This window comes from Salmo trutta, chromosome 18 (assembly GCF_901001165.1).
Source record: "Salmo trutta chromosome 18, fSalTru1.1, whole genome shotgun sequence".
Lineage (NCBI taxonomy): Eukaryota > Metazoa > Chordata > Actinopteri > Salmoniformes > Salmonidae > Salmo > Salmo trutta.
Window position 1 is genome coordinate 5,523,209 of NC_042974.1, and position 24,197 is coordinate 5,547,405.

Sequence of the window (24,197 nt, forward strand, 5' to 3'; positions counted from 1 at the left end):
CATCTACAGTACATCCCCTCTGGATGCCTAACATGCATATAGATGGATGGTTTAAGTTTCAAGTTCACATATCAGGTTTTTACCAAGTGTAATGAATACATTGGCAATCTTACTGGCCCAAGCTCTCACTATAAAAACACAATAACAACAGCGAGAAATATAAACCATTCTTTCTACAACAACAGATTTCCCAAAACGTCAGTCATAGACTCACTGGAAACGATTCTTCAGCTACTGTGCTTCACAACTCCTTCTCTTCTTTGATTTTCCAAAAAGGACTTAAAAAGCTTTGATGAAAGCAGACGTTTGGTAGATTCATCCATCCCTGGTGGCCTTACCCTGTTACACAAGGATAGACACTGGCAGTATGCCCAATGGTACCCTATTTCCTTTATAGTGCGCTAATTTTGACCATGCTGCCCCATAGGGCTCTAGTCAAAAGTAGTGCTCTATATAGGGAATAGGGTGGCATTGTGGGATGCAGCCACTCTGCTGCACTCCTAAACCCTGAAGCTTTGCAGTTCTGACTCACAGATTTCTCTCCAAACCCCTTTTCATAAGATACGATATCTGAGGGTTTAGCATCTGATTATAACCACTAGACTAGAATACATGGCCTGGCCTGTGGATAGTGCACTAACATTTTGCACTAACATTTTTATCACCCTGTGTGTGTGTGTGTGTGTGTGTGTGTGTGCGTGCGTGCGTGCGTGTGTAAACCTAACTTCCTGTCAGGCTACCAATGCCAAGGCTCCATCCTCTATCAGCACCAATAGAGGATTACTGTTACACTAGAACTGCATCCAAAATGCCACCCTGTTCCCTATATAGTGCCCTACTTTCAACCAGAGCCCTATGGACCTTGGTCAAATGTACAGTAGTACACTATATAGGTCAGTGGTTCCCAACAGCACACATTTGTGTTGCAGCCCCAGACAAACAAACCTGATTCAAGTCATTGAGGGCCTGATGATTAGTTGACAAGTTGAATCAGGTGTGATTGTTCAGGGCTACAATAAAACTATACTGTTGGGGTTACTGGAGGACCGGAGTTGGGAACCATTGATATAGGGAATAGGGTGGCATTTGAGATGCATCCCAATTCCTGATCAACATACTTCCTCTATCCTGTATCTGTCCTCTCTCCATGGTGCTGGAGCTAAGGCTAACAGGGGATGGGCTTATTATTAGCTCTCCCTCCAACACACTTCCTGTATCTGTCCTCTCTCCATTGTGCTGGAGCTGAGGCTAACAGGGATGGGCTTATTATTAGCTCTCTAGTTCTCTTTCTCTCTCCCTCTTTCTCTCTGTTCTCCTTCAGTCTCCCATTTCTCTTTTTCTCTCAACTCTGTCTTTCTCTTCTCTCTCTCTCTTTCCTTCTTTCTCTCCGTTCTTCTTCTGTGTCTCATTTCTCTCTTTCACCTCTCTCTTTCTCTGTCTCTTCTCTCTAGTTCTCTTTCTCTCTCCCTCTTTCTCTCCCTTCTCCTTCTGTCTCCCATTTCTTTATTTCTCTCACCTCTGTCTCTTTCTCTGTCTATTCTCTCTCTCTTACGCTCTCTCTTTCTCTCTCCTTCTTTCTCTCCCTTCTCCTTCTGTCTCCCATTTCTCTATTTCTCTCACCTCTGTCTCTTTCTCTGTCTCTTCTCTCCATTTTCCTCGCTTCCTCCTCTCCCTTTCTCTCTCTCTCTCTCTCTCTCTCCCTCTATCTTTCTTTCTGCCGTTTGTTGTAATAATATTAGTGTAATATTTCTATGCTGTGAGTCATAAAGGACAAAGAGGCAGCATGTTTGAGTGCTATGCTAACAGGGAGGAGGATAACATGGTTCCTGTGTGGGTTTAATTGCCCCGACGCTGCCTTGCTGTCTCACTACCTCCATTTTCTCCTCCTTCCCTCATTCTCTCTCTCCTGCGCGGCGCCGGTACGCTTTGCTGTGCTCTGCTGTGCTGTGGTGCGTAATTGGCTTCACTGTTTATGGATTCAGGCTTGCTTCATTGTCTAATAGAAATCATCGCTTTGTTGTTGTGCAGCCGATGTCTTTTGGGATCAGGGCAGTGAGAGAGAGACTGGGTATCAAATGGCACCTTTTCCCTATGTGCTACTTCCCTTTATAAGTAGTACACTTATAAAGAGAATAGGGTGCAATTTGGTTTGCAGACAGAGTCAGAGATGTGGTGTCACCTTTCCACCTGCAGTTTGCCTAACTAGCTGTCTAGCTGTGTTTTCTGTTTCTTTCCTCTCTCTCTCTCTCTCTCTCTCTCTCTCTCTCTCTCCTTCTCTCTCTCTCTCTCGCTATTTGCTTGGCTTGTTTAATGACGAGCAGAGAGACAAATTAACAGAGGACAGAGGGTGGTAAAGAGAGGGAGCTAGCTAGCTGTTGGGTCCCACCACCTTGTTCAATTTACAGCTCATTAGTACTGACAAAGAATGTATCCCAAATGGCACCCTAATCTCAATAGTGCACTACTTTTTACCAGGGCCCTATGGATAGTGCACTACTTTTGACCAGGGCCCTATGGGTAGTGCACTACTTTTGACCAGGGCCCTATGGGGAAGCAGACAAATTGTCAGGGAATCGAGGGCTTATTGTTGGTTTGTTTGTATGGCACGGACCACAGCATCTGTGTCCGTTTGGCTCTAAATGCCTAGTGTTGGTGTCCTTCAACGAGGAATTCAAAAAGTCTCAAAGTCAATCTCATTTAGATAAAAAATATAAACTATCTTATTCTTCCTTATTACAGATACACTCACTGGGGGCCTAGAAGGACATCCACTTATTACAGTTACAGTCTCACTGGGGGCCTAGAAGGACATCCACATATTACAGTTACAGTCTCACTGGGGGCCTAGAATCACTATTTGTCTAACATTTCTGTTATGCTAAGCTCACAGTAGCTAGATAATCCTATGAATAATTGTTCTGGTCAGTGCTCTGCTTTTATGCTTCTATTATACTGCAGTAGTTGAGTTATGATATGAATGTTCACATCTCAAAGGACTAGGCCTCATAGTCCTCATAAATATGAAAGCAGGAAGAGGGACTTATGTAAAATCAGACAAATCAGAGGTATGCTTTAGCTTTATGAAATGGTGGTGGTGGTGGTGATGGTGATGGTGGTGGTGATTGTGTTGGTGATGGGAGTGGTGGTGGTGGTGATGGTGATTGTGTTGGTGATGGGAGTGGTGGTGGTGATGGTGATTGTGTTGGGGATCGGAGTGGTGGTGGTGGTGATGGTGATTGTGTTGGTGATGGGAGTGGTGGTGGTGGTGGTGGTGGTGATGGTGATTCTGATGTAGTGGTGGTGGTGATGGGTGGTGGTGGTGGTGGTGGTGGTGATGGTAGTGGTAGTGGTTGTGGTGGTGGTGATGGTGATGGTAGTGGTTGTGGTGGTGGTGATGGTAATGGTTGTGGTGGTGGTGATAGTGATGGTTGTGGTGGTGGTGGTGATGGTAGTGGTTGTGGTGGTGGTGATGGTGATGGTAGTGGTTGTGGTGGTGGTGATGGTAGTGGTGGTGGTGATGGTGATGGTAGTGGTTGTGGTGGTGGTGATGGTGATGGTAATGGTTGTGGTGGTGGTGATGGTAGTGGTGGTGGTGATTGTGATGGTAGTGGTTGTGGTTGTGGTGGTGGTGATGGTAGTGGTTGTGGTGGTGGTGATGGTGATGGTAGTGGTTGTGGTGGTGGTGGTGGTGATGGTAGTGGTTGTGGTTGTGGTGATGGTGATGGTAGTGGTTGTGGTGATGGTGATGGTGATGGTGATGGTAGTGGTTGTGGTGGTGGTGATGATGATGATGGTAATGGTGGTGGTGATTGTGATGGTAGTGGTTGTGGTGGTGGTGATGGTAGTGGTGGTGGTGTTGGTGATGGTGATGGTAGTGGTTGTGGTGGTGGTGATGGTAATGGTTGTGGTGGTGATTGTGATTGTGATGGTAATGGTTGTGGTTGTGGTGGTGGTGATGGTAGTGGTTGTGGTGGTGGTGATGGTGATGGTAGTGGTAGTGGTTGGGGTGGTGGTGATTGTGATGGTAGTGGTAGTGGTTGTGGTGGTGGTGATGGTAGTGGTTGTGGTGGTGGTGATGGTGATGGTAATGGTTGTGGTGGTGATTGTGATTGTGATGGTAATGGTTGTGGTGGTGGTGATGGTGATGGTAGTGGGGGTGGTGGTGGTGATGGTGATAGTAATGGTTGTGGTGGTGGTGATTGTGATGGTAATGGTTGTGGTGGTGGTGATGGTGATGGTAGTGGGGGTGGTGGTGGTGATGGTAATGGTTGTGGTGGTGGTGATGGTGATGGTTGTGGTGGTGGTGATGGTGATGGTAGTGGTTGTGGTGGTGGTGATGGTGATGGTAGTGGTTGTGGTGGTGGTGGTGGTGATGGTGATGGTAATGGTTGTGGTGGTGGTGATTGTGATGGTAATGGTTGTGGTGGTGGTGATGGTAATGGTTGTGGTGGTGGTGATGGTGATGGTAGTGGTTGTGGTGATGGTAGTGGTTGTGGTGGTGGTGGTGGTGGTGATTGTGATGGTAGTGGTAGTGGTTGTGGTGGTGGTGATGGTAGTGGTTGTGGTGGTGGTGATTGTGATGGTAATGGTTGTGGTGGTGGTGATTGTGATGGTAGTGGTAGTGGTTGTGGTGGTGGTGATGGTAATGATTGTGGTGGTGGTGATGGTGATGGTAGTGGTTGTGGTGGTGGTGGTGGTGATGGTAGTGGTTGTGGTGGTGGTGATTGTGATGGTTGTGGTGGTGGTGATGGTAGTGGTTGTGGTGGTGGTGATGGTGATGGTAGTGGTAATGGTTGTGGTGGTGGTGATGGTGATGGTAATGGTTGTGGTGGTGGTGATGGTGTTGTGGTGGTGGTGATGGTGATGGTAATGGTTGTGGTGGTGGTGATTGTGATGGTAATGGTTGTGGTGATGGTGATGGTAATGGTTGTGGTGGTGGTGATGGTGATGGTAGTGGGGGGAAATGTACATTACACCCCTGAATAAAAAAGGGATTATCCTTCCTTCCTTCTCCCTTCTCCCTTCTTCATACTCCATCTCTTCCTCTTCCTCTTCTCCTCCCTCCCTCCCTCCCTCCCTCCCTCCCTCCCTTCTCTTTTTTCCATCCTCCCTCCTCCTCCCTCCCTCACTCCCTCCTCCCTCCTCAATACTCCTCCTCCTCCCCCCTCCCTCCTTCCTCCTCCTCCCCTCCCCTCCCCTGTCCCTCCTTTCTCATGTCCTCCCTCATCCTTCCTTCCCTCTCTCCCCCCTCCTCCTTTCTCCATACTCCTCCCCCTTCCCTCCTCCTCCCCTCCACTCCCTCCCTCCCTCCTCCTCCTTCCCTCCCTTCTCTCTCCATCCTCTATACTTCGTCCTTCCTCCCTCCCTGTCCTAGGCCTTTTCTCTTATATCAGACAACAGTCCCTTGTCCTGACATTTAACATGGAGCCCAAGGCAACGTTACCACATGTAGTCATCTCTACCTCTAAATCCAAATCTGCCCAGTCCTCTTGATTCCTCCTCTGACATTGATCAGTAGATGATCTCAGGTAAACCCAGTTAAAGGCCTGTCCCTTAACTCCCTTAAAACAGCAAATGGGCAGTTTGACCACTTGGTTTGCTATAATATGGCTGGAAATGCAACATGTTAGCCTTGAAATGCAACATGTTAGTACTGTGTCTTGTCGTGGTTGCTGTATACAAGGGTGTAGGAACACTTCATGGCACACTCCTGACATTGTGACATCAGTAAATACCACTGTTCTGTTCCACGTCCTCTGCACTGCTTCCTAAATGGACCTCAGCTCTGCTGAAAATGACCAGTTAGTCCAGGGCTGATTGAACCTTTTAGTTGGAGCTCCCTTCATTGAACAGGATTCCTGCACATCCCCCCTCACTCCTCTTATCCTTTTTACATCAGACCTGGTCCCTGCTTCCTCTCGTTCCCCTGTCGCCATGGATACCAACACATTAGACTCAACATCTCCCAGCAATTTGCCTTTCTAAAGGGCAGCGTGCACTCTGGGTTTCAACTACGTCTTATTCTCCATCCCTCCTTCCATCCCTCCTTCCATCCATCCATCCATCCATCCATCCATCCCTCCATCCATCCATCCATCCATCCATCCATCCATCCATCCATCCATCCCTCCTTCCATCCATCCATCCATCCACCCATCCATCCATCCCTCCATCCATCCATCCATCCATCCATCCATCCATCCATCCATCCATCCATCCCTCCCCCATCCATCCCTCCATCCATCCATTCATCTATCCCTCCATCCATCCATCCATCCATCCCTCCATCCATCCATCCATCCATCCATCCATCCATCCATCCATCCATCCCTCCCCCATCCATCCCTCCATCCATCCATTCATCTATCCCTCCATCCATCCATCCATCCATACATCCCTCCCTCCCTCCCTCCCCATCTATCCATCCCTCGCTCGCTCCCTCCCCCATCCATCCATCCATCCATCCATCCAATCATCTATCCATGCACTCTGTTGCTCTTATGCTGCCTTTATACATTCTAGTGTTGTTAGTAAGTGTTTCTAGATATACTCTATGGACGTAGTGTGTTTAGTAGGTGTTTCTAGATATACTCTATGGACATAGTGTTGTTAGTAAGTGTTTCTAGATATACTCTATGAACATAGTGTTGTTAGTAAGTGTTTCTAGATATACTCTATGAACATAGTGTTGTTAGTAAGTGTTTCTAGATACACTCTATGGACGTAGTGTGTTTAGTAGGTGTTTCTAGATATACTCTATGAACATAGTGTTGTTAGTAAGTGTTTCTAGATACACTCTATGGACGTAGTGTGTTTAGTAGGTGTTTCTAGATATACTCTATGAACATAGTGTTGTTAGTAAGTGTTTCTAGATATACTCTATGGACATAGTGTTGTTAGTAGGTGTTTCTAGATATACTCTATGGACATAGTGTTGTTAGTAAGTGTTTCTAGATATACTCTATGAACATAGTGTTGTTAGTAGGTGGATGGATGAGAGTTTCACTAGGTTACCAATGAGGTTACTACTGAGGTTACTACTGAGGTTACTACTGAGGTTACCAATGAGGTTAATACTGAGGTTACTACTGAGGTTACTACTGAGGTTACCAATGAGGTTACTACTGAGGTTACTACTGAGGTTACTACTGAGGTTACCAATGAGGTTAATACTGAGGTTACCACTAGGTTACCACTAGGTTACCACTGAGGTTAATACTGATGTTACTACTGAGGTTACCAATGAGGTTACCACTAGGTTATCAATGAGGTTACCACTAGGTTATCAATGAGGTTACCACTAGGTTACCACTAGGTTACCAATGAGGTTACCACTAGGTTATCAATGAGGTTACCACTAGGTTACCACTAGGTTACCAATGAGGTTACCAATGAGGTTACCAATGAGGTTACCACTAGGTTACCAATGAGATTACCACTAGGTTACCACTAGGTTACCAATGAGGTTACCACTAGGTTACCACTGAGGTTACTACTGAGGTTACTACTGAGGTTACTACTGAGGTTACCAATGAGGTTACCAATGAGGTTACTACTGAGGTTACTACTGAGGTTACCAATGAGGTTACCAATGTGGTTACTACTGAGGTTACTACTGAGGTTACCACTAGGTTACCACTAGGTTATCAATGAGGTTACTACTGAGGTCACTACTGAGGTTACCACTAGGTTACTACTGAGGTTACTACTGAGGTTACCAATGAGGTTACTACTGAGGTCACTACTGAGGTTACCACTAGGTTACTACTGAGGTTACTACTGAGGTTACCAATGAGGTTACTACTGAGGTTACTACTGAGGTTACTACTGAGGTTACTACTGAGGTTACCAATGAGGTTACTGCTGAGGTTACCAATAAGGTTACCACTAGGTTACTACTGAGGTTACTACTGAGGTTACCAATGAGGTTACCAATGTGGTTACTACTGAGGTTACCACAGAGGTTAGTACTGAGATTACCACAGAGGTTAGTACTGAGATTACTACTGAGGGGATGGATGGATCAGATATACACTAGGTTTCCACTGAGAGGGTGGATGGATGAGAGATCAGATTTGGGCTGCCTGTGTAAACTCAGCCACTGTGCCATACTAAATGTGGCCCAGGTCTCAGAGAGACAAAGTCACCATTCCAGACTGATATGGGGAAATGAGGTGTGTAGTTGGTGTTGACAGTAACACTGATTAGTGTATGATGAAACCATACACATTTCTCAGCCATACATGGTCCTGTGTAGCTCAGTTGGTAGAGCATGGCATTGCAACGTCAGGGTCAGAGTTGTGTGTTCGATTCCCACGGGGAACCAGTATGAACAAAAATGTATGCACTCACTAGATGAATCCATACACATTCCCCCCATACAAACAGACACACTTAAATGTGTTCTTCAACATCCAGTTCTGCAGTATGAATATTCTCACAAAGCACATCATATGGCTTACTGTCCCTAAGTGCTATGTCAAGGGTAACCCCCATGTAATTAGAATATTTATTAGGATCTCTATGGTAACCCCCATGTAATTAGAATATTTAGTAGGATATCTATGGTAACCCCCTTCACAGCTTCATCAAAGCAGTGCTTTCAGACCAAAATGTACATCTTGATCTCTCCTGTCTGAGGAACCGGGTGGTAGGGTTGGCTTCCCTAAGATGCTAAGTGGACTTTTACCTGTCAGGGAAAGATGAAGAATCAACTATCCAATATGTTGCTATACATGTAGACATCTTTGATGCCGTCCATCCTTTATCTTGCAGGGAAGGATTCAGCATGTCAGGGTTTTACATCATGTTAATAAATATGTCTTGTTGTGGTCACTGTATACAAGGCTTGTGCATAGAATTTAAACATTCATTAGGACCTACTCTTGACGTACATTGCGGGCCTTTAAAGACCTGAGAATCACAATTTTGTTGTGAGTGTGTGAGTCTACAGTACTGCCAGCCTCTGTTCATCCCTCCAGCCTCTCTCTGCTCATCCCTCCAGTCCCTCTCTGTTTATCCCTCCAGTCTCTCTCTGGTCATCCCTCCAGTCTCTCTCTGTTCATCCCTCCAGCCTCTCTCAGTTCATCCCTCCAGTCTCTCTCTGTTCATCCCTCCAGCCTCTCTCTGGTCATCCCTCCAGTCTCTCTCTGTTCATCCCTCCAGTCTCTCTCTGTTCATCCCTCCAGTCTCTCTCTGTTCATCCCTCCATTCTCTCTCTGTTCATCCCTCCAGTCTCTCTGTTCATCCCTCCAGTCTCTCTCAGTTCATCCCTCCAGCCTCTCTCTGGTCATCCCTCCAGCCTCTCTCTGTTCATCCCTCCAGCCTCTCTCTGTTCATCCCTCCAGTCTTTCTCAGTTCATCCCTCCAGTCTCTCTCTGTTCATCCCTCCAGCCTCTCTCTGGTCATCCCTCCATTCTCTCTCAGTTCATCCCTCCAGCCTCTCTCTGTTCATCCCTCCAGTCTTTCTCTGTTCATCCCTCCAGTCTCTCTCAGTTCATCCCTCCAGCCTCTCTCTGGTCATCCCTCCAGTATTTCTCTGTTCATCCCTCCAGTCTCTCTCAGTTCATCCCCCCAGACTCTCTGTTCATCCCTCCAGTCTCTCTCTGTTCATCCCTCCAGCCTCTCTCTGTTCATCCCTCCAGACTCTCTCTGTTCATCCCTCCAGTCTCTCTCTGTTCATCCCTCCAGTCTCTCTCTGTTCATCCCTCAAGTCTCTCTCTGTTCATCCCTCCAGTCTTTCTCAGTTCATCCCTCTAGTCTCTCTCTGTTCATCCCTCCAGTCTCTCTCTGTTCATCCCTCCAGCTTCTCTCTGTTCATCCCTCCAGTCTCTCTCAGTTCATCCCCCCAGACTCTCTCAGTTCATCCCTCCAGTCTCTCTCTGTTCATCCCTCCAGTCTCTCTCTGTTCATCCCCCCAGACTCTCTGTTCATCCCTCCAGCCTCTCTCTGTTCATCCCTCCAGTCTCTCTCTGTTCATTTCTCCAGTCTCTCTCTGTTCATCCCTCCAGTCTCTCTCTGTTCATCCCTCCAGCTTCTCTCTGTTCATCCCTCCAGTCTCTCTCTGTTCATCCCTCCAGCCTCTCTCAGTTCATCCCCCCAGACTCTCTCAGTTCATCCCTCCAGTCTCTCTCTGTTCATCCCTCCAGTCTCTCTCTGTTCATCCCTCCAGCCTCTCTCAGTTCATCCCTCCAGTCTCTCTCTGTTCATCCATCCAGTCTCTCTCAGTTCATCCCTCCAGTCTCTCTCTGTTCATCCCTCCAGTCTCTCTCTGTTCATCCCCCCAGACTCTCTGTTCATCCCTCCAGCCTCTCTCTGTTCATCCCTCCAGTCTCTCTCTGTTCATCCCTCCAGTCTCTCTCTGTTCATCCCTCCAGTCTCTCTCTGTTCATCCCTCCAGTCTCTCTCTGTTCATCCCTCCAGTCTCTCTCTGTTCCTCCCTCTAGTCTCTCTCTGTTCATCCCTCCAGCTTCTCTCTGTTCATCCCTCCAGTCTCTCTCTGTTCATCCCTCCAGCCTCTCTCTGTTCATCCCTCCAGTCTCTCTCTGTTCATCCCTCCAGTCTCTCTCTGTTCATCCCCCCAGACTCTCAGTTCATCCCTCCAGTCTCTCTCTGTTCATCCCTCCAGCCTCTCTCTGTTCATCCCCCCAGACTCTCTGTTCATCCCTCCAGATGTCCTTGTTCACCACAGGCAGATCAGACACCTGTCACTACTTTGTCACCTTCTAGTCACAAGGATGTCTGACACATCTCTTCCTCCAGCTGCCATCTTCTCCTCTCTCGGGTCCTTGACGACTCAAGAGCTGCGATGTCATATTTGCTGTTCCACCACTTGTTCACAGTGATGGGTTTTACTTGAATATCCAAGGAACAGTAGCTCTACCATTTCATGACAATAACAGAACAGAGGATGCGTGTCATGGTAACGTGTGCATTGAGGAAACAAACCATGATCATTTTTATTTCAGATGCAGTAGTCAGACCAATGCATAATGTAAAATAACAGAAAGAACCATTGCAACTGAAATGCATGTATTGAGTTAAAAGAAACTAAATGTTGTTTGACATTGTTATGGTAATTGGCCTCGGGATCTAAGGCATCTGTCACTTTGAAACTACAGTGCCTACGTCATTTCCACATTGTTAGGTTGTTTTGATGTTTTATCCCGGCTTACATAGGCCTATGTGCCAATTAGTAATAACAGCGGCTATATTACCACCCTGCAGCATCACTGCTTTCAACGCCCACCATATTAAAACTGGAAATGGGCTTAGATGCACACCAAACCTTTGAAAAGAGCATATGCATATTTACATGTTAGAGCTGAGCTGTAAGGCTTCTTAATATTGAGTCCCAAATGCCACCCTATTCCCTACATAGTGCTCTACTTTTCCTATGGGCTCTGGTCAAAGGTAGTGCCCTATGTAGGGAATAGGGTGCCATTTGGTAGTCCATCAATGTGAAGGAGCCATACAGCTCAGCTCTAACATGTAAATATGCATGTGTAATTTTCAAAAGCTCTCGTCCGCGTCTAAGCCTATTTCCAACATCAATAAGATGGGCGTTCAAAGCATTGACATTGTATGTTTCACCATGCGTGTGATGCAGCCAGAACAACACAAGCTGTGTGAATGGTGTGTGATTCAGCCAGAACAACACAAGCTGTGTGAATGGTGTGTGATTCAGCCAGAACAACACAAGCTGTGTGAATGGTGTGTGATGCAGCCAGAACAACACAAGCTGTGTGAATGGTGTGTGATGCAGCCAGTACAACACACGCTGTGTGAATGGTGTGTGATGCAGCCAGAACAACACAAGCTGTGTGAATGGTGTGTGATGCAGCCAGAACAACACAAGCTGTGTGAATGGTGTGTGATGCAGCCAGAACAACACAAGCTGTGTGAATGGTGTGTGTGATGCAGCCAGAACAACACAAGCTGTGTGAATGGTGTGTGATTCAGCCAGAACAACACAAGCTGTGTGAATGGTGTGTGATTCAGCCAGAACAACACAAGCTGTGTGAATGGTGTGTGATTCAGCCAGAACAACACAAGCTGTGTCCTATCAGTAAGTAGTGTACAGGACCAGATCAGATGGCACAGTTGTCTTGGGAGGTTTCACATGTACTTTGAAGCGTCCTTTTTCTTTGCGCACGCACACACACACACACACACACACACACACACACACACACACACGCACACACACACGCACACACACACACACACACACACACACACACACACACACACACACACACACACACACACACACACACACACACACACACACACACACACAGGCGTGTTCACACACAAACATGCACACACACATTGGCACGCACCTGCGAGTGAGTGTACACACTCACAAACCCACAAACAGACACCGGTGCACACACACTGTAGCATTAGCATGTCAATAAGACACACAGCCTCATCCAGGTAATGTTGGACAAGAAGAAAACATAATTATATCAACAATATTTGAAATGGAGATTGGTGTTCTGGCATCATCTCTGGAGGTGTCACGCCCTGACCTGAGAGAGATGTTTTATTTCTCTATTTTGTTTAGGTGAGGGTGTGGGGTGGGCAGTCTATGTGATATATTTCTATGTTGTCTTTTTCTTTAATTGGCCTGGTATGGTTTCCAATCAGAGGCAGCTGTCTATCGTTGTCTCTGATTGGGAATCATACTTAGGCAGCCCTTTTTTCCCCCTCCTTCAGTGTGGGATCTTGTTTTTGTACAGCTCAGTTAGCCTGCAGAACGTGACGGTCGTTTTTCATTGTTTATTATTTTGATTTAGTGTTCTGAGTTACAATAAAGAAATATGAGCACTTACCACGCTGCACCTTGGTCTACTCCTTTTGACGATCGTCACAGGAGGTGGTTGTCTCAGCCGTGAAATACAGGTCCCGTCCAAAATGGCACCCAAATGGCACATAGGGTTCTGGGCAAAAGGAGTGCACTATAAAGTGTCTGGGATGCAGCCTTAGACTAACAAAAGGGTTCAGTATCATGTTCTCTTGGTGTTTCCTTAACAAAAACATCTTTCAACTGTAATGGTACTCTACGCTGGTTTGCTGCTGTGTGGAGAGAGAATGTGTTATAGTTATCCTTCAACACCTGTCTCTAGACCAACTGTCTGCTGTGTGGAGAGAGAATGTGTTATAGTTCTCCTTCAACACCTGTCTCTAGACCTACTGTCTGCTGTGTGGAGAGAGAATGTGTTATAGTTCTCCTTCAACACCTGTCTCTAGACCAACTGTCTGCTGTGTGGAGAGAGAATGTGTTATAGTTCTCCTTCAACACCTGTCTCTAGACCTACTGTCTGCTGTGTGGAGAGAGAATGTGTTATAGTTCTCCTTCAACACCTGTCTCTAGACCTACTGTCTGCTGTGTGGAGAGAGAATGTGTTATAGTACTCCTTCAACACCTGTCTCTAGACCTACTGTCTGCTGTGTGGAGAGAGAATGTGTTATAGTTCTCCTTCAACACCTGTCTCTAGACCTACTGTCTGCTGTGTGGAGAGAGAATGTGTTATAGTTCTCCTTCAACACCTGTCTCTAGACCTACTGTCTGCTGTGTGGAGAGAGAATGTGTTATAGTTATCCTTCAACACCTGTCTCTAGACCTACTGTCTGCTGTGTGGAGAGAGAATGTGTTATAGTTATCCTTCAACACCTGTCTCTAGACCAACTGTCTGCTGTGTGGAGAGAGAATGTGTTATAGTTCTCCTTCAACACCTGTCTCTAGACCTACTGTCTGCTGTGTGGAGAGATAATGTGTTATAGTTCTCCTTCAACACCTGTCTCTAGACCAACTGTCTGCTGTGTGGAGAGAGAATGTGTTACAGTTCTCCTTCAACACCTGTCTCTAGACCTACTGTCTGCTGTGTGGAGAGAGAATGTGTTATAGTTCTCCTTCAACATCTGTCTCTAGACCAACTGTCTGCTGTGTGGAGAGAGAATGTGTTATAGTTCTCCTTCAACACCTGTCTCTAGACCTGCTGTCTGCTGTGTGGAGAGAGAATGTGTTATAGTTCTCCTTCAACACCTGTCTCTAGACCAACTGTCTGCTGTGTGGAGAGAGAATGTGTTATAGTTATCCTTCAACACCTGTCTCTAGACCAACTGTCTGCCAGGCTGTCTGGTTCATGTATACTGTCACTGAAACCATCATAAGAAACGTGGAGAAAAGGAGGAGGAGGAGGAGGAGGAAGAGATGAAAAGAGGAGGAAGAGACTTTATGTAATGTAGCATTATGCAACACACACACACCACACTCTGATAGGTACAGAGATCAGATGTGAAGTCCTACTCTACCTCACTCTGATAGGTACAGAGATCAGATGTGAAGTCCTACTCTACCTCACTCTGATAGGTACAAAGATCAGATGTGAAGTCCTACTCTACCACACTCTGATAGGTACAGAGATCAGATGTGAAGTCCTACTCTACCTCACTCTGATAGGTAGAGATCAGATGTGAAGTCCTACTCTACCTCACTCTGATAGGTACAGAGATCAGATGTGAAGTCCTACTCTACCACACTCAAATAGGTACAGAGATCAGATGTGAAGTCCTACTCTACCACACTCTGATAGGTACAGAGATCAGATGTGAAGTCCTACTCTACCTCACTCTGATAGGTACAGAGATCAGATGTGAAGTCCTACTCTACCACACTCTGATAGGTACAGAGATCAGATGTGAAGTCCTACTCTACCTCACTCTGATAGGTAGAGATCAGATGTGAAGTCCTACTCTACCACACTCTGATAGGTACAGAGATCAGATGTGAAGTCCTACTCTACCTCACTCTGATAGGTACAGAGATCAGATGTGAAGTCCTACTCTACCACACTCTGATAGGTAGAGATCAGATGTGAAGTCCTACTCTACCACACTCTGATAGGTAGAGAGATCAGATGTGAAGTCCTACTCTACCTCACTCTGATAGATACAGAGATCAGATGTGAAGTCCTACTCTACCACACTCTGATAGGTACAGAGATCAGATGTGAAGTCCTACTCTACTACACTCTGATAGGTACAGAGATCAGATGTGAAGTCCTACTCTACCACACTCTGATAGGTACAGAGATCAGATGTGAAGTCCTACTCTACCACACTCTGATAGGTACAGAGATCAGATGTGAAGTCCTACTCTACCACACTCTGATAGGTAGAGATCAGATGTGAAGTGCTACTCTACTACACTCTGATAGGTACAGAGATCAGATGTGAAGTCCTACTCTACTACACTCTGATAGGTACAGAGATCAGATGTGAAGTCCTACTCTACTACACTCTGATAGGTACAGAGATCAGATGTGAAGTCCTACTCTACCACACTCTGATAGGTACAGAGATCAGATGTGAAGTCCTACTCTACCTCACTCTGATAGGTACAGAGATCAGATGTGAAGTCCTACTCTACCACATTCTGATAGGTACAGAGATCAGATGTGAAGTCCTACTCTACCACACTCTGATAGGTACAGAGATCAGATGTGAAGTCCTACTCTACTACACTCTGATAGGTACAGAGATCAGATGTGAAGTCCTACTCTACCTCACTCTGATAGGTACAGAGATCAGATGTGAAGTCCTATTCTACCTCACTCTGATAGGTAGAGATCAGATGTGAAGTCCTACTCTACCACACTCTGATAGGTAGAGAGATCAGATGTGAAGTCCTACTCTACTACACTCTGATAGGTACAGAGATCAGATGTGAAGTCCTACTCTACCACACTCTGATAGGTACAGAGATCAGATGTGAAGTCCTATTCTACCACACTCTGATAGGTACAGAGATCAGATGTGAAGTCCTACTCTACCACACTCTGATAGGTAGAGATCAGATGTGAAGTCCTACTCTACCACACTCTGATAGGTACAGAGATCAGATGTGAAGTCCTACTCTACCACACTCTGATAGGTACAGAGATCAGATGTGAAGTCCTACTCTACCACACTCTGATAGGTACAGAGATCAGATGTGAAGTCCTACTCTACCACACTCTGATAGGTACAGAGATCAGATGTGAAGTCCTACTCTACCTCACTCTGATAGGTACAGAGATCAGATGTGAAGTCCTACTCTACCACACTCTGATAGGTACAGAGATCAGATGTGAAGTCCTACTCTACTACACTCTGATAGGTACAGAGATCAGATGTGAAGTCCTATTCTACCTCACTCTGATAGGTACAGAGATCAGATGTGAAGCCCTACTCTACCTCACTCTGATAGGTACAGAGATCAGATGTGAAGTCCTACTTTACCACACTCTGATAGGTAGAGATCAGATGTGAAGTCCTACTCTACTACACTCTGATAGGTACAGAGGTCAGATGTGAAGTCCTACTCTACCTCACTCTGATAGGTAGAGATCAGATGTGAAGTCCTACTCTACTACACTCTGATAGGTAGAGATCAGATGTGAAGTCCTACTCTACCACACTCTGATAGGTACAGAGATCAGATGTGAAGTCCTACTCTACCTCACTCTGATAGGTACAGAGATCAGATGTGAAGTCCTACTCTACCTCACTCTGATAGGTACAGAGATCAGATGTGAAGTCCTACTCTACCTCACTCTGATAGGTACAGAGATCAGATGTGAAGTCCTACTCTACCACACTCTGATAGGTACAGAGATCAGATGTGAAGTCCTACTCTACTACACTCTGATAGGTAGAGAGATCAGATGTGAAGTCCTACTCTACCACACTCTGATAGGTACAGAGATCAGATGTGAAGTCCTACTCTACCACACTCTGATAGGTACAGAGATCAGATGTGAAGTCCTACTCTACTACACTCTGATAGGTACAGAGATCAGATGTGAAGTCCTACTCTACCACACTCTGATAGGTACAGAGATCAGATGTGAAGTTCTACTCTACCTCACTCTGATAGGTAGAGATCAGATGTGAAGTCCTACTCTACCACACTCTGATAGGTACAGAGATCAGATGTGAAGTCCTACTCTACTACACTCTGATAGGTAGAGAGATCAGATGTGAAGTCCTACTCTACCACACTCTGATAGGTACAGAGATCAGATGTGAAGTCCTACTCTACCACACTCTGATAGGTACAGAGATCAGATGTGAAGTCCTACTCTACTACACTCTGATAGGTACAGAGATCAGATGTGAAGTCCTACTCTACCACACTCTGATAGGTACAGAGATCAGATGTGAAGTCCTACTCTACCACACTCTGATAGGTACAGAGATCAGATGTGAAGTCCTATTCTACCACACTCTGATAGGTACAGAGATCAGATGTGAAGTCCTACTCTACCACACTCTGATAGGTAGAGATCAGATGTGAAGTCCTACTCTACCACACTCTGATAGGTACAGAGATCAGATGTGAAGTCCTACTCTACCACACTCTGATAGGTACAGAGATCAGATGTGAAGTCCTACTCTACCACACTCTGATAGGTACAGAGATCAGATGTGAAGTCCTACTCTACCACACTCTGATAGGTACAGAGATCAGATGTGAAGTCCTACTCTACCTCACTCTGATAGGTACAGAGATCAGATTTGAAGTCCTACTCTACCACACTCTGATAGGTACAGAGATCAGATGTGAAGTCCTACTCTACTACACTCTGATAGGTACAGAGATCAGATGTGAAGTCCTATTCTACCTCACTCTGATAGGTACAGAGATCAGATGTGAAGCCCTACTCTACCTCACTCTGATAGGTACAGAGATCAGATGTGAAGTCCTACTTTACCACACTCTGATAGGTAGAGATCAGATGTGAAGTCCTACTCTACTACACTCTGATAGGTACAGAGGTCAGATGTGAAGTCCTACTCTACCTCACTCTGATAGGTAGAGATCAGATGTGAAGTCCTACTCTACTACACTCTGATAGGTAGAGATCAGATGTGAAGTCCTACTCTACCACACTCTGATAGGTACAGAGATCAGATGTGAAGTCCTACTCTACCTCACTCTGATAGGTACAGAGATCAGATGTGAAGTCCTACTCTACCTCACTCTGATAGGTACAGAGATCAGATGTGAAGTCCTACTCTACCTCACTCTGATAGGTACAGAGATCAGATGTGAAGTCCTACTCTACCACACTCTGATAGGTACAGAGATCAGATGTGAAGTCCTACTCTACCACACTCTGATAGGTACAGAGATCAGATGTGAAGTCCTACTCTACTACACTCTGATAGGTAGAGAGATCAGATGTGAAGTCCTACTCTACCACACTCTGATAGGTACAGAGATCAGATGTGAAGTCCTACTCTACCACACTCTGATAGGTACAGAGATCAGATGTGAAGTCCTACTCTACTACACTCTGATAGGTACAGAGATCAGATGTGAAGTCCTACTCTACCACACTCTGATAGGTACAGAGATCAGATGTGAAGTTCTACTCTACCTCACTCTGATAGGTAGAGATCAGATGTGAAGTCCTACTCTACCACACTCTGATAGGTACAGAGATCAGATGTGAAGTCCTACTCTACTACACTCTGATAGGTAGAGAGATCAGATGTGAAGTCCTACTCTACCACACTCTGATAGGTACAGAGATCAGATGTGAAGTCCTACTCTACCACACTCTGATAGGTACAGAGATCAGATGTGAAGTCCTACTCTACTACACTCTGATAGGTACAGAGATCAGATGTGAAGTCCTACTCTACCACACTCTGATAGGTACAGAGATCAGATGTGAAGTTCTACTCTACCTCACTCTGATAGGTAGAGATCAGATGTGAAGTCCTACTCTACTACACTCTGATAGGTACAGAGATCAGATGTGAAGTCCTACTCTACCACACTCTGATAGGTACAGAGATCAGATGTGAAGTCCTACTCTACCACACTCTGATAGGTACAGAGATCAGATGTGAAGTCCTACTCTACCACACTCTGATAGGTACAGAGATCAGATGTGAAGTCCTACTCTACCACACTCTGATAGGTACAGAGATCAGATGTGAAGTCCTACTCTACCACACTCTGATAGGTACAGAGATCAGATGTGAAGTCCTACTCTACCACACTCTGATAGGTACAGAGATCAGATGTGAAGTCCTACTCTACCTCACTCTGATAGGTAGAGATCAGATGTGAAGTCCTACTCTACCACACTCTGATAGGTACAGAGATCAGATGTGAAGTCCTACTCTACCACACTCTGATAGGTACAGAGATCAGATGTGAAGTCCTACTCTACCACACTCTGATAGGTACAGAGATCAGATGTGAAGTCCTACTCTACCTCACTCTGATAGGTAGAGATCAGATGTGAAGTCCTACTCTACTACACTCTGATAGGTACAGAGATCAGATGTGAAGTCCTACTCTACCACACTCTGATAGGTACAGAGATCAGATGTGAAGTCCTACTCTACCACACTCTGATAGGTACAGAGATCAGATGTGAAGTCCTACTCTACCACACTCTGATAGGTACAGAGATCAGATGTGAAGTCCTACTCTACCACACTCTGATAGGTACAGAGATCAGATGTGAAGTCCTACTCTACCACACTCTGATAGGTACAGAGATCAGATGTGAAGTCCTACTCTACCACACTCTGATAGGTACAGAGATCAGATGTGAAGTCCTACTCTACCTCACTCTGATAGGTAGAGATCAGATGTGAAGTCCTACTCTACCACACTCTGATAGGTACAGAGATCAGATGTGAAGTCCTACTCTACCACACTCTGATAGGTACAGAGATCAGATGTGAAGTCCTACTCTACCACACTCTGATAGGTACAGAGATCAGATGTGAAGTCCTACTCTACCACACTCTGATAGGTACAGAGATCAGATGTGAAGTCCTACTCTACCTCACTCTGATAGGTACAGAGATCAGATGTGAAGTCCTACTCTACCTCACTCTGATAGGTACAGAGACCAGATGTGAAGTCCTACTCTACCACACTCTGATAGGTACAGAGATCAGATGTGAAGTCCTACTCTACCTCAGATGATGTCTCAGGGAGGATTCCTGGGGGGAAATCAGAATACAGCAATCTCTTATTAATTACTTTGAATAAAGTAATGTCTTTCTGTTTAGATTTGTTTTCTAAATACTTCTGATATGATGAGCTCACACCAAACAAATGGGGTTATTCACATATTTTATTTAACCTTTATTTAGGCAGGGGGAACCCCATTGAAACCAAGGTCTATTTTTTGAGGGAGCCCTTCATATAGTCCAATAAATGAGGTGAAATGACAAGGAGCATAGGAAACCCAGATAAATACAAAGATGAATGGGTTCCATACCCTCATTCATGTCTTCCTGCTCATCTCCTCGAACTGAGAAAACATGACTCTATTTTAAATGATAGTGTTGCAAACTGAGAGGTATAGGGAGATCACATGACATAATGTTGGTGTGCCATCTCTTTCTAAAGCAGGCAGTTGTATAAGAGTTCAGAAGAGGACTATGTGCATTCATGCATGAATTCAGGGAAAACATTTGCCAGCCGCATCCACAAAGGCGTGATTAAAATCCCTCCTGGCCATGGGTAAACATCATTTCATTTTCTCACATGGCCTGAACATGGGTTAGTCAGTATCTCCAGTGGCTTCCATCAACATAAAAGGTGTAATCTTCAATATATACTGCTGTTCATTGGTCATTTCAATGAAAGCATCTCCAGCCCCATCCCTCAGCTTAATAGCAAACTATGTGACTGGGCTGCAGTTTTGGTTGTTTGTCCAATGAAGTAGCTTTTCTAATTGAAGAGGATGGATGTGTTGAATGTTAATCTAATCACTCTACAGTACAGAACAGTGTGGAAGTCTTGGATTTGGAAGGAGCTGACATGTGCTCAACTGTTTCCCCTTCTTTGCGTAATAACACTCAGATTACCACAGCTCAAAAACCTGAACTACAGAAACCAGAGAGTGTCTGAATTGACATCAGCTTAATCCTCTCACTACCCACTGTACATGTTACTTCCCTTTCACAGAGCTTATTAAGGCTACTTCTTAATTCACTAATCCTCTTTTTCATGAATTCACGCCCAAATTCAGGCTGTTGCTTTATCTGCTTAGAGGAAGAATAGTGATGGACAAGCGCGCACACACACACACACTCGCATACACACATGCACACACACATGCACGCACACACACACACACACACTCGCATACACACACACGCTCACACACACACACTCACACACACACGCACGCTTACACACACACACACTCGCATACACACACGCGCACACACACACACTCACACACACACGCACGCTTACACACACACACACTCGCATACACACATGCACACACACACGCACACACACACGCACACACACACACACACACACACTCGCATACACACACACGCACACACACACGCACGCACACACACACACACACACACTCGCTCGCGCGCACGCACGCACAAACACACACACACACAGTTTTGTATTGCTGTCCTTTTGGGGACCAAATAATTGATTCCCATCCAAAATCATATTTTCCCTAACCCCTAACCCTAAATCTAACCCTAACTCTAACCTTAACCCAAAGCCTAACCTTGACTCCAAACCCCTAACCCTAAAACTATACGTACTGTAACCCTAACTCCTACCCCTAACCCTTAACCTCAACCTAACTCTAACCCCTAATAATTTTACCTTGTCCCTGAGCTGACAAGGTAAAAATCTGTCATTCTACCCCTGAGCAAGGCAGTTAACCTACTGTTCCCCGGCCGCCGAAGACGTGGATGTCGATTATGGCAGCCCCCCGCACCTCTCTGATTGAGGACACATTTCAGTTGAATACATTCAGTTGAACAACTGACTAGATATCACCCTTTCCCTAACCCTAACCTTCATTCTAACCCTAACCTTCATTCTAACCCTAACCTTCATTCGAACCCTAAACCTAACTCCTAAGCCTAAAATAGCATTTTTCCTTATGGGGACCAGCAGATACTTACCCCATCCCCGAATTTTCCTTGTTTTACTATCCTTGTGAGGACCTCTGGTACCAACAAGGATAGTTAAACAAAAACATACACATAGACACACACACTCCCTCTCCGTGTAGATAGCTCGACCTTGCTTCACGTGCCTTCCTGTTCGATCACTAGCATACTAATGAATGTGTGCTGCAGGCAGAGAAATGCAGAGCCATGGATTTGTGTCAGTCAGTCAACCTGGTTCTCTGGTTCCCTGTCTGTCTGTCTGTCTGTCTGTCTGTCTGTCTGTCTGTCTGTCTGTCTGTCTGTCTGTCTGTCTGTCTGTCTGTCTGTCTGTCTGTCTGTCCTGTCTGTCTGTCTGTCTGTCTGTCTTCTGTCTGTCTGTCTGTCTGTCTGTCCTGTCCTGTCGTTCCTGTCATTCCTGTTGCTGCAGTCATGGGATTCTAACCAAAGCTCTTATTGACTTAATGCTCAGGGCAGGATACCGTTACTGTTCAGGACAGGGTACCATTACTGTTCAGGACAGGGTACCGTTACTGTTCAGGACAGGGTACCGTTACTGTTCAGGACAGGGTACCATTAATGTTCAGGACAGGGTACCATTACTGTTCAGGACAGGTACATTACTGTTCAGGACAGGGTCCCATTACTGTTCAGGACAGGGTCCCATTACTGTTCAGGACAGGGTCCCATTACTGTTCAGGACAGGGTACCATTACTGTTCAGGACAGGGTACCATTAGTGTTCAGGACAGGGTACCATTACTGTTCAGGACAGGTACCATTACTGTTCAGGACAGGGTACCATTACTGTTCAGGACAGGGTTCCATTACTGTTCAGGAAAGGGTCCCATTACTGTTCAGGACAGGGTACCAATACTGTTCAGGACAGGGAACCATTACTGTTCAGGACAGGGTACCCTTACTGTTCAGGACAGGGAACCATTACTGTTCAGGACAGGGTACCGTTACTGTTCAGGACAGGGTACCATTAGTGTTCAGGACAGGGAACCATTACTGTTCAGGACAGGGTACCATTACTGTTCAGGACAGGGTACCATTAGTGTTCAGGACAGGGTACCATTACTGTTCAGGACAGGGTACCATTAGTGTTCAGGACAGGGTACCATTAGTGTTCAGGACAGGGTACCATTACTGTTCAGGACAGGGAACCATTACTGTTCAGGACAGGGAACCATTACTGTTCAGGACAGGGTACCATTACTGTTCAGGACAGGGTACCGTTACTGTTCAGGACAGGGTACCATTACTGTTCAGGACAGGGTACCATTACCGCTCAGGACAGGGTCCCATTACTGTTCAGGACAGGGTACCATTACCGCTCAGGACAGGGTCCCATTACTGTTCAGGACAGGGTACCATTAGTGTTCAGGACAGGGTACCATTAGTGTTCAGGACAGGGTACCATTACTGTTCAAGACAGGGTCCCATTACAATATGTATTTGTCTAACTAACCAATATACCATTTAGCAGAAGCTTTATATATGTATGCTGTAGTTGTATGTAGTTGTAGTGCTTATGGCAAACGGATAATATACTAATGGAGTGTAGTACAATCTTTGGTTTATAAGGTATTATGTAGACTGAAAGTGCAGTTTAGATCTACTGTTTTACACCTGAGTAGAATTGTTAAATGATACTGTGCTGCTTTTGTGACAGTTTTTATGTGATCAAACTGTGGTGCATTATGGGAATCACAGAATTGACACAGTCAATTCTTCTAATAATCTTAGGCCCATATGTGCTGATCTAGGATCGGGTCCTCCTCGTCCATATAACCTCATTCATTATGATCTAAAAGACAAAACGGATCCTATATCAGCTATCCCACTCTGAGACGCTTTGTGAATACTGGTCTATGAAGTTGATGTTGTCGGCCATTGCTGTCCCGCTCACTCATGTTCTTCACAAGGTTTTACCATCCAGAACCTCATTGTCCCTTTTCTTTGTCATCAACAGGGTGTCTGTACCATGACGACAGCCTTCCTTCACTTCTTCTTCCTGGCGTCGTTCTGCTGGGTCCTAACGGAGGCTTGGCAGTCCTACATGGCCGTCACTGGGAAGGTCCGCACCAGGCTCATCAGGAAGAGGTTCCTCTGTCTGGGATGGGGTGAGTGTCTCTGTCTGGGATGGGGAGAGTGTCTCTGTCTGGGATGGGGAGAGAGTCTCTGCCTGGGATGGGGAGAGTGTCTCTGTCTGGGATGGGGAGACTG

At 45.6% G+C, this 24,197-nt stretch overlaps 1 protein-coding gene across 1 annotated transcript in view; it reads left to right on the forward strand.

Moving 5' to 3' along the window:
* adgrb3 (adhesion G protein-coupled receptor B3) overlaps positions 1-24,197 on the forward strand; it is a gene marked incomplete in the record, with an annotated part of 281,919 nt that overhangs the window by 169,182 nt on the left and 88,540 nt on the right. The window contains 1 exon segment of the mRNA XM_029697579.1: positions 23,944-24,094. Coding sequence (XP_029553439.1) covers positions 23,944-24,094 — 151 coding nt within the window.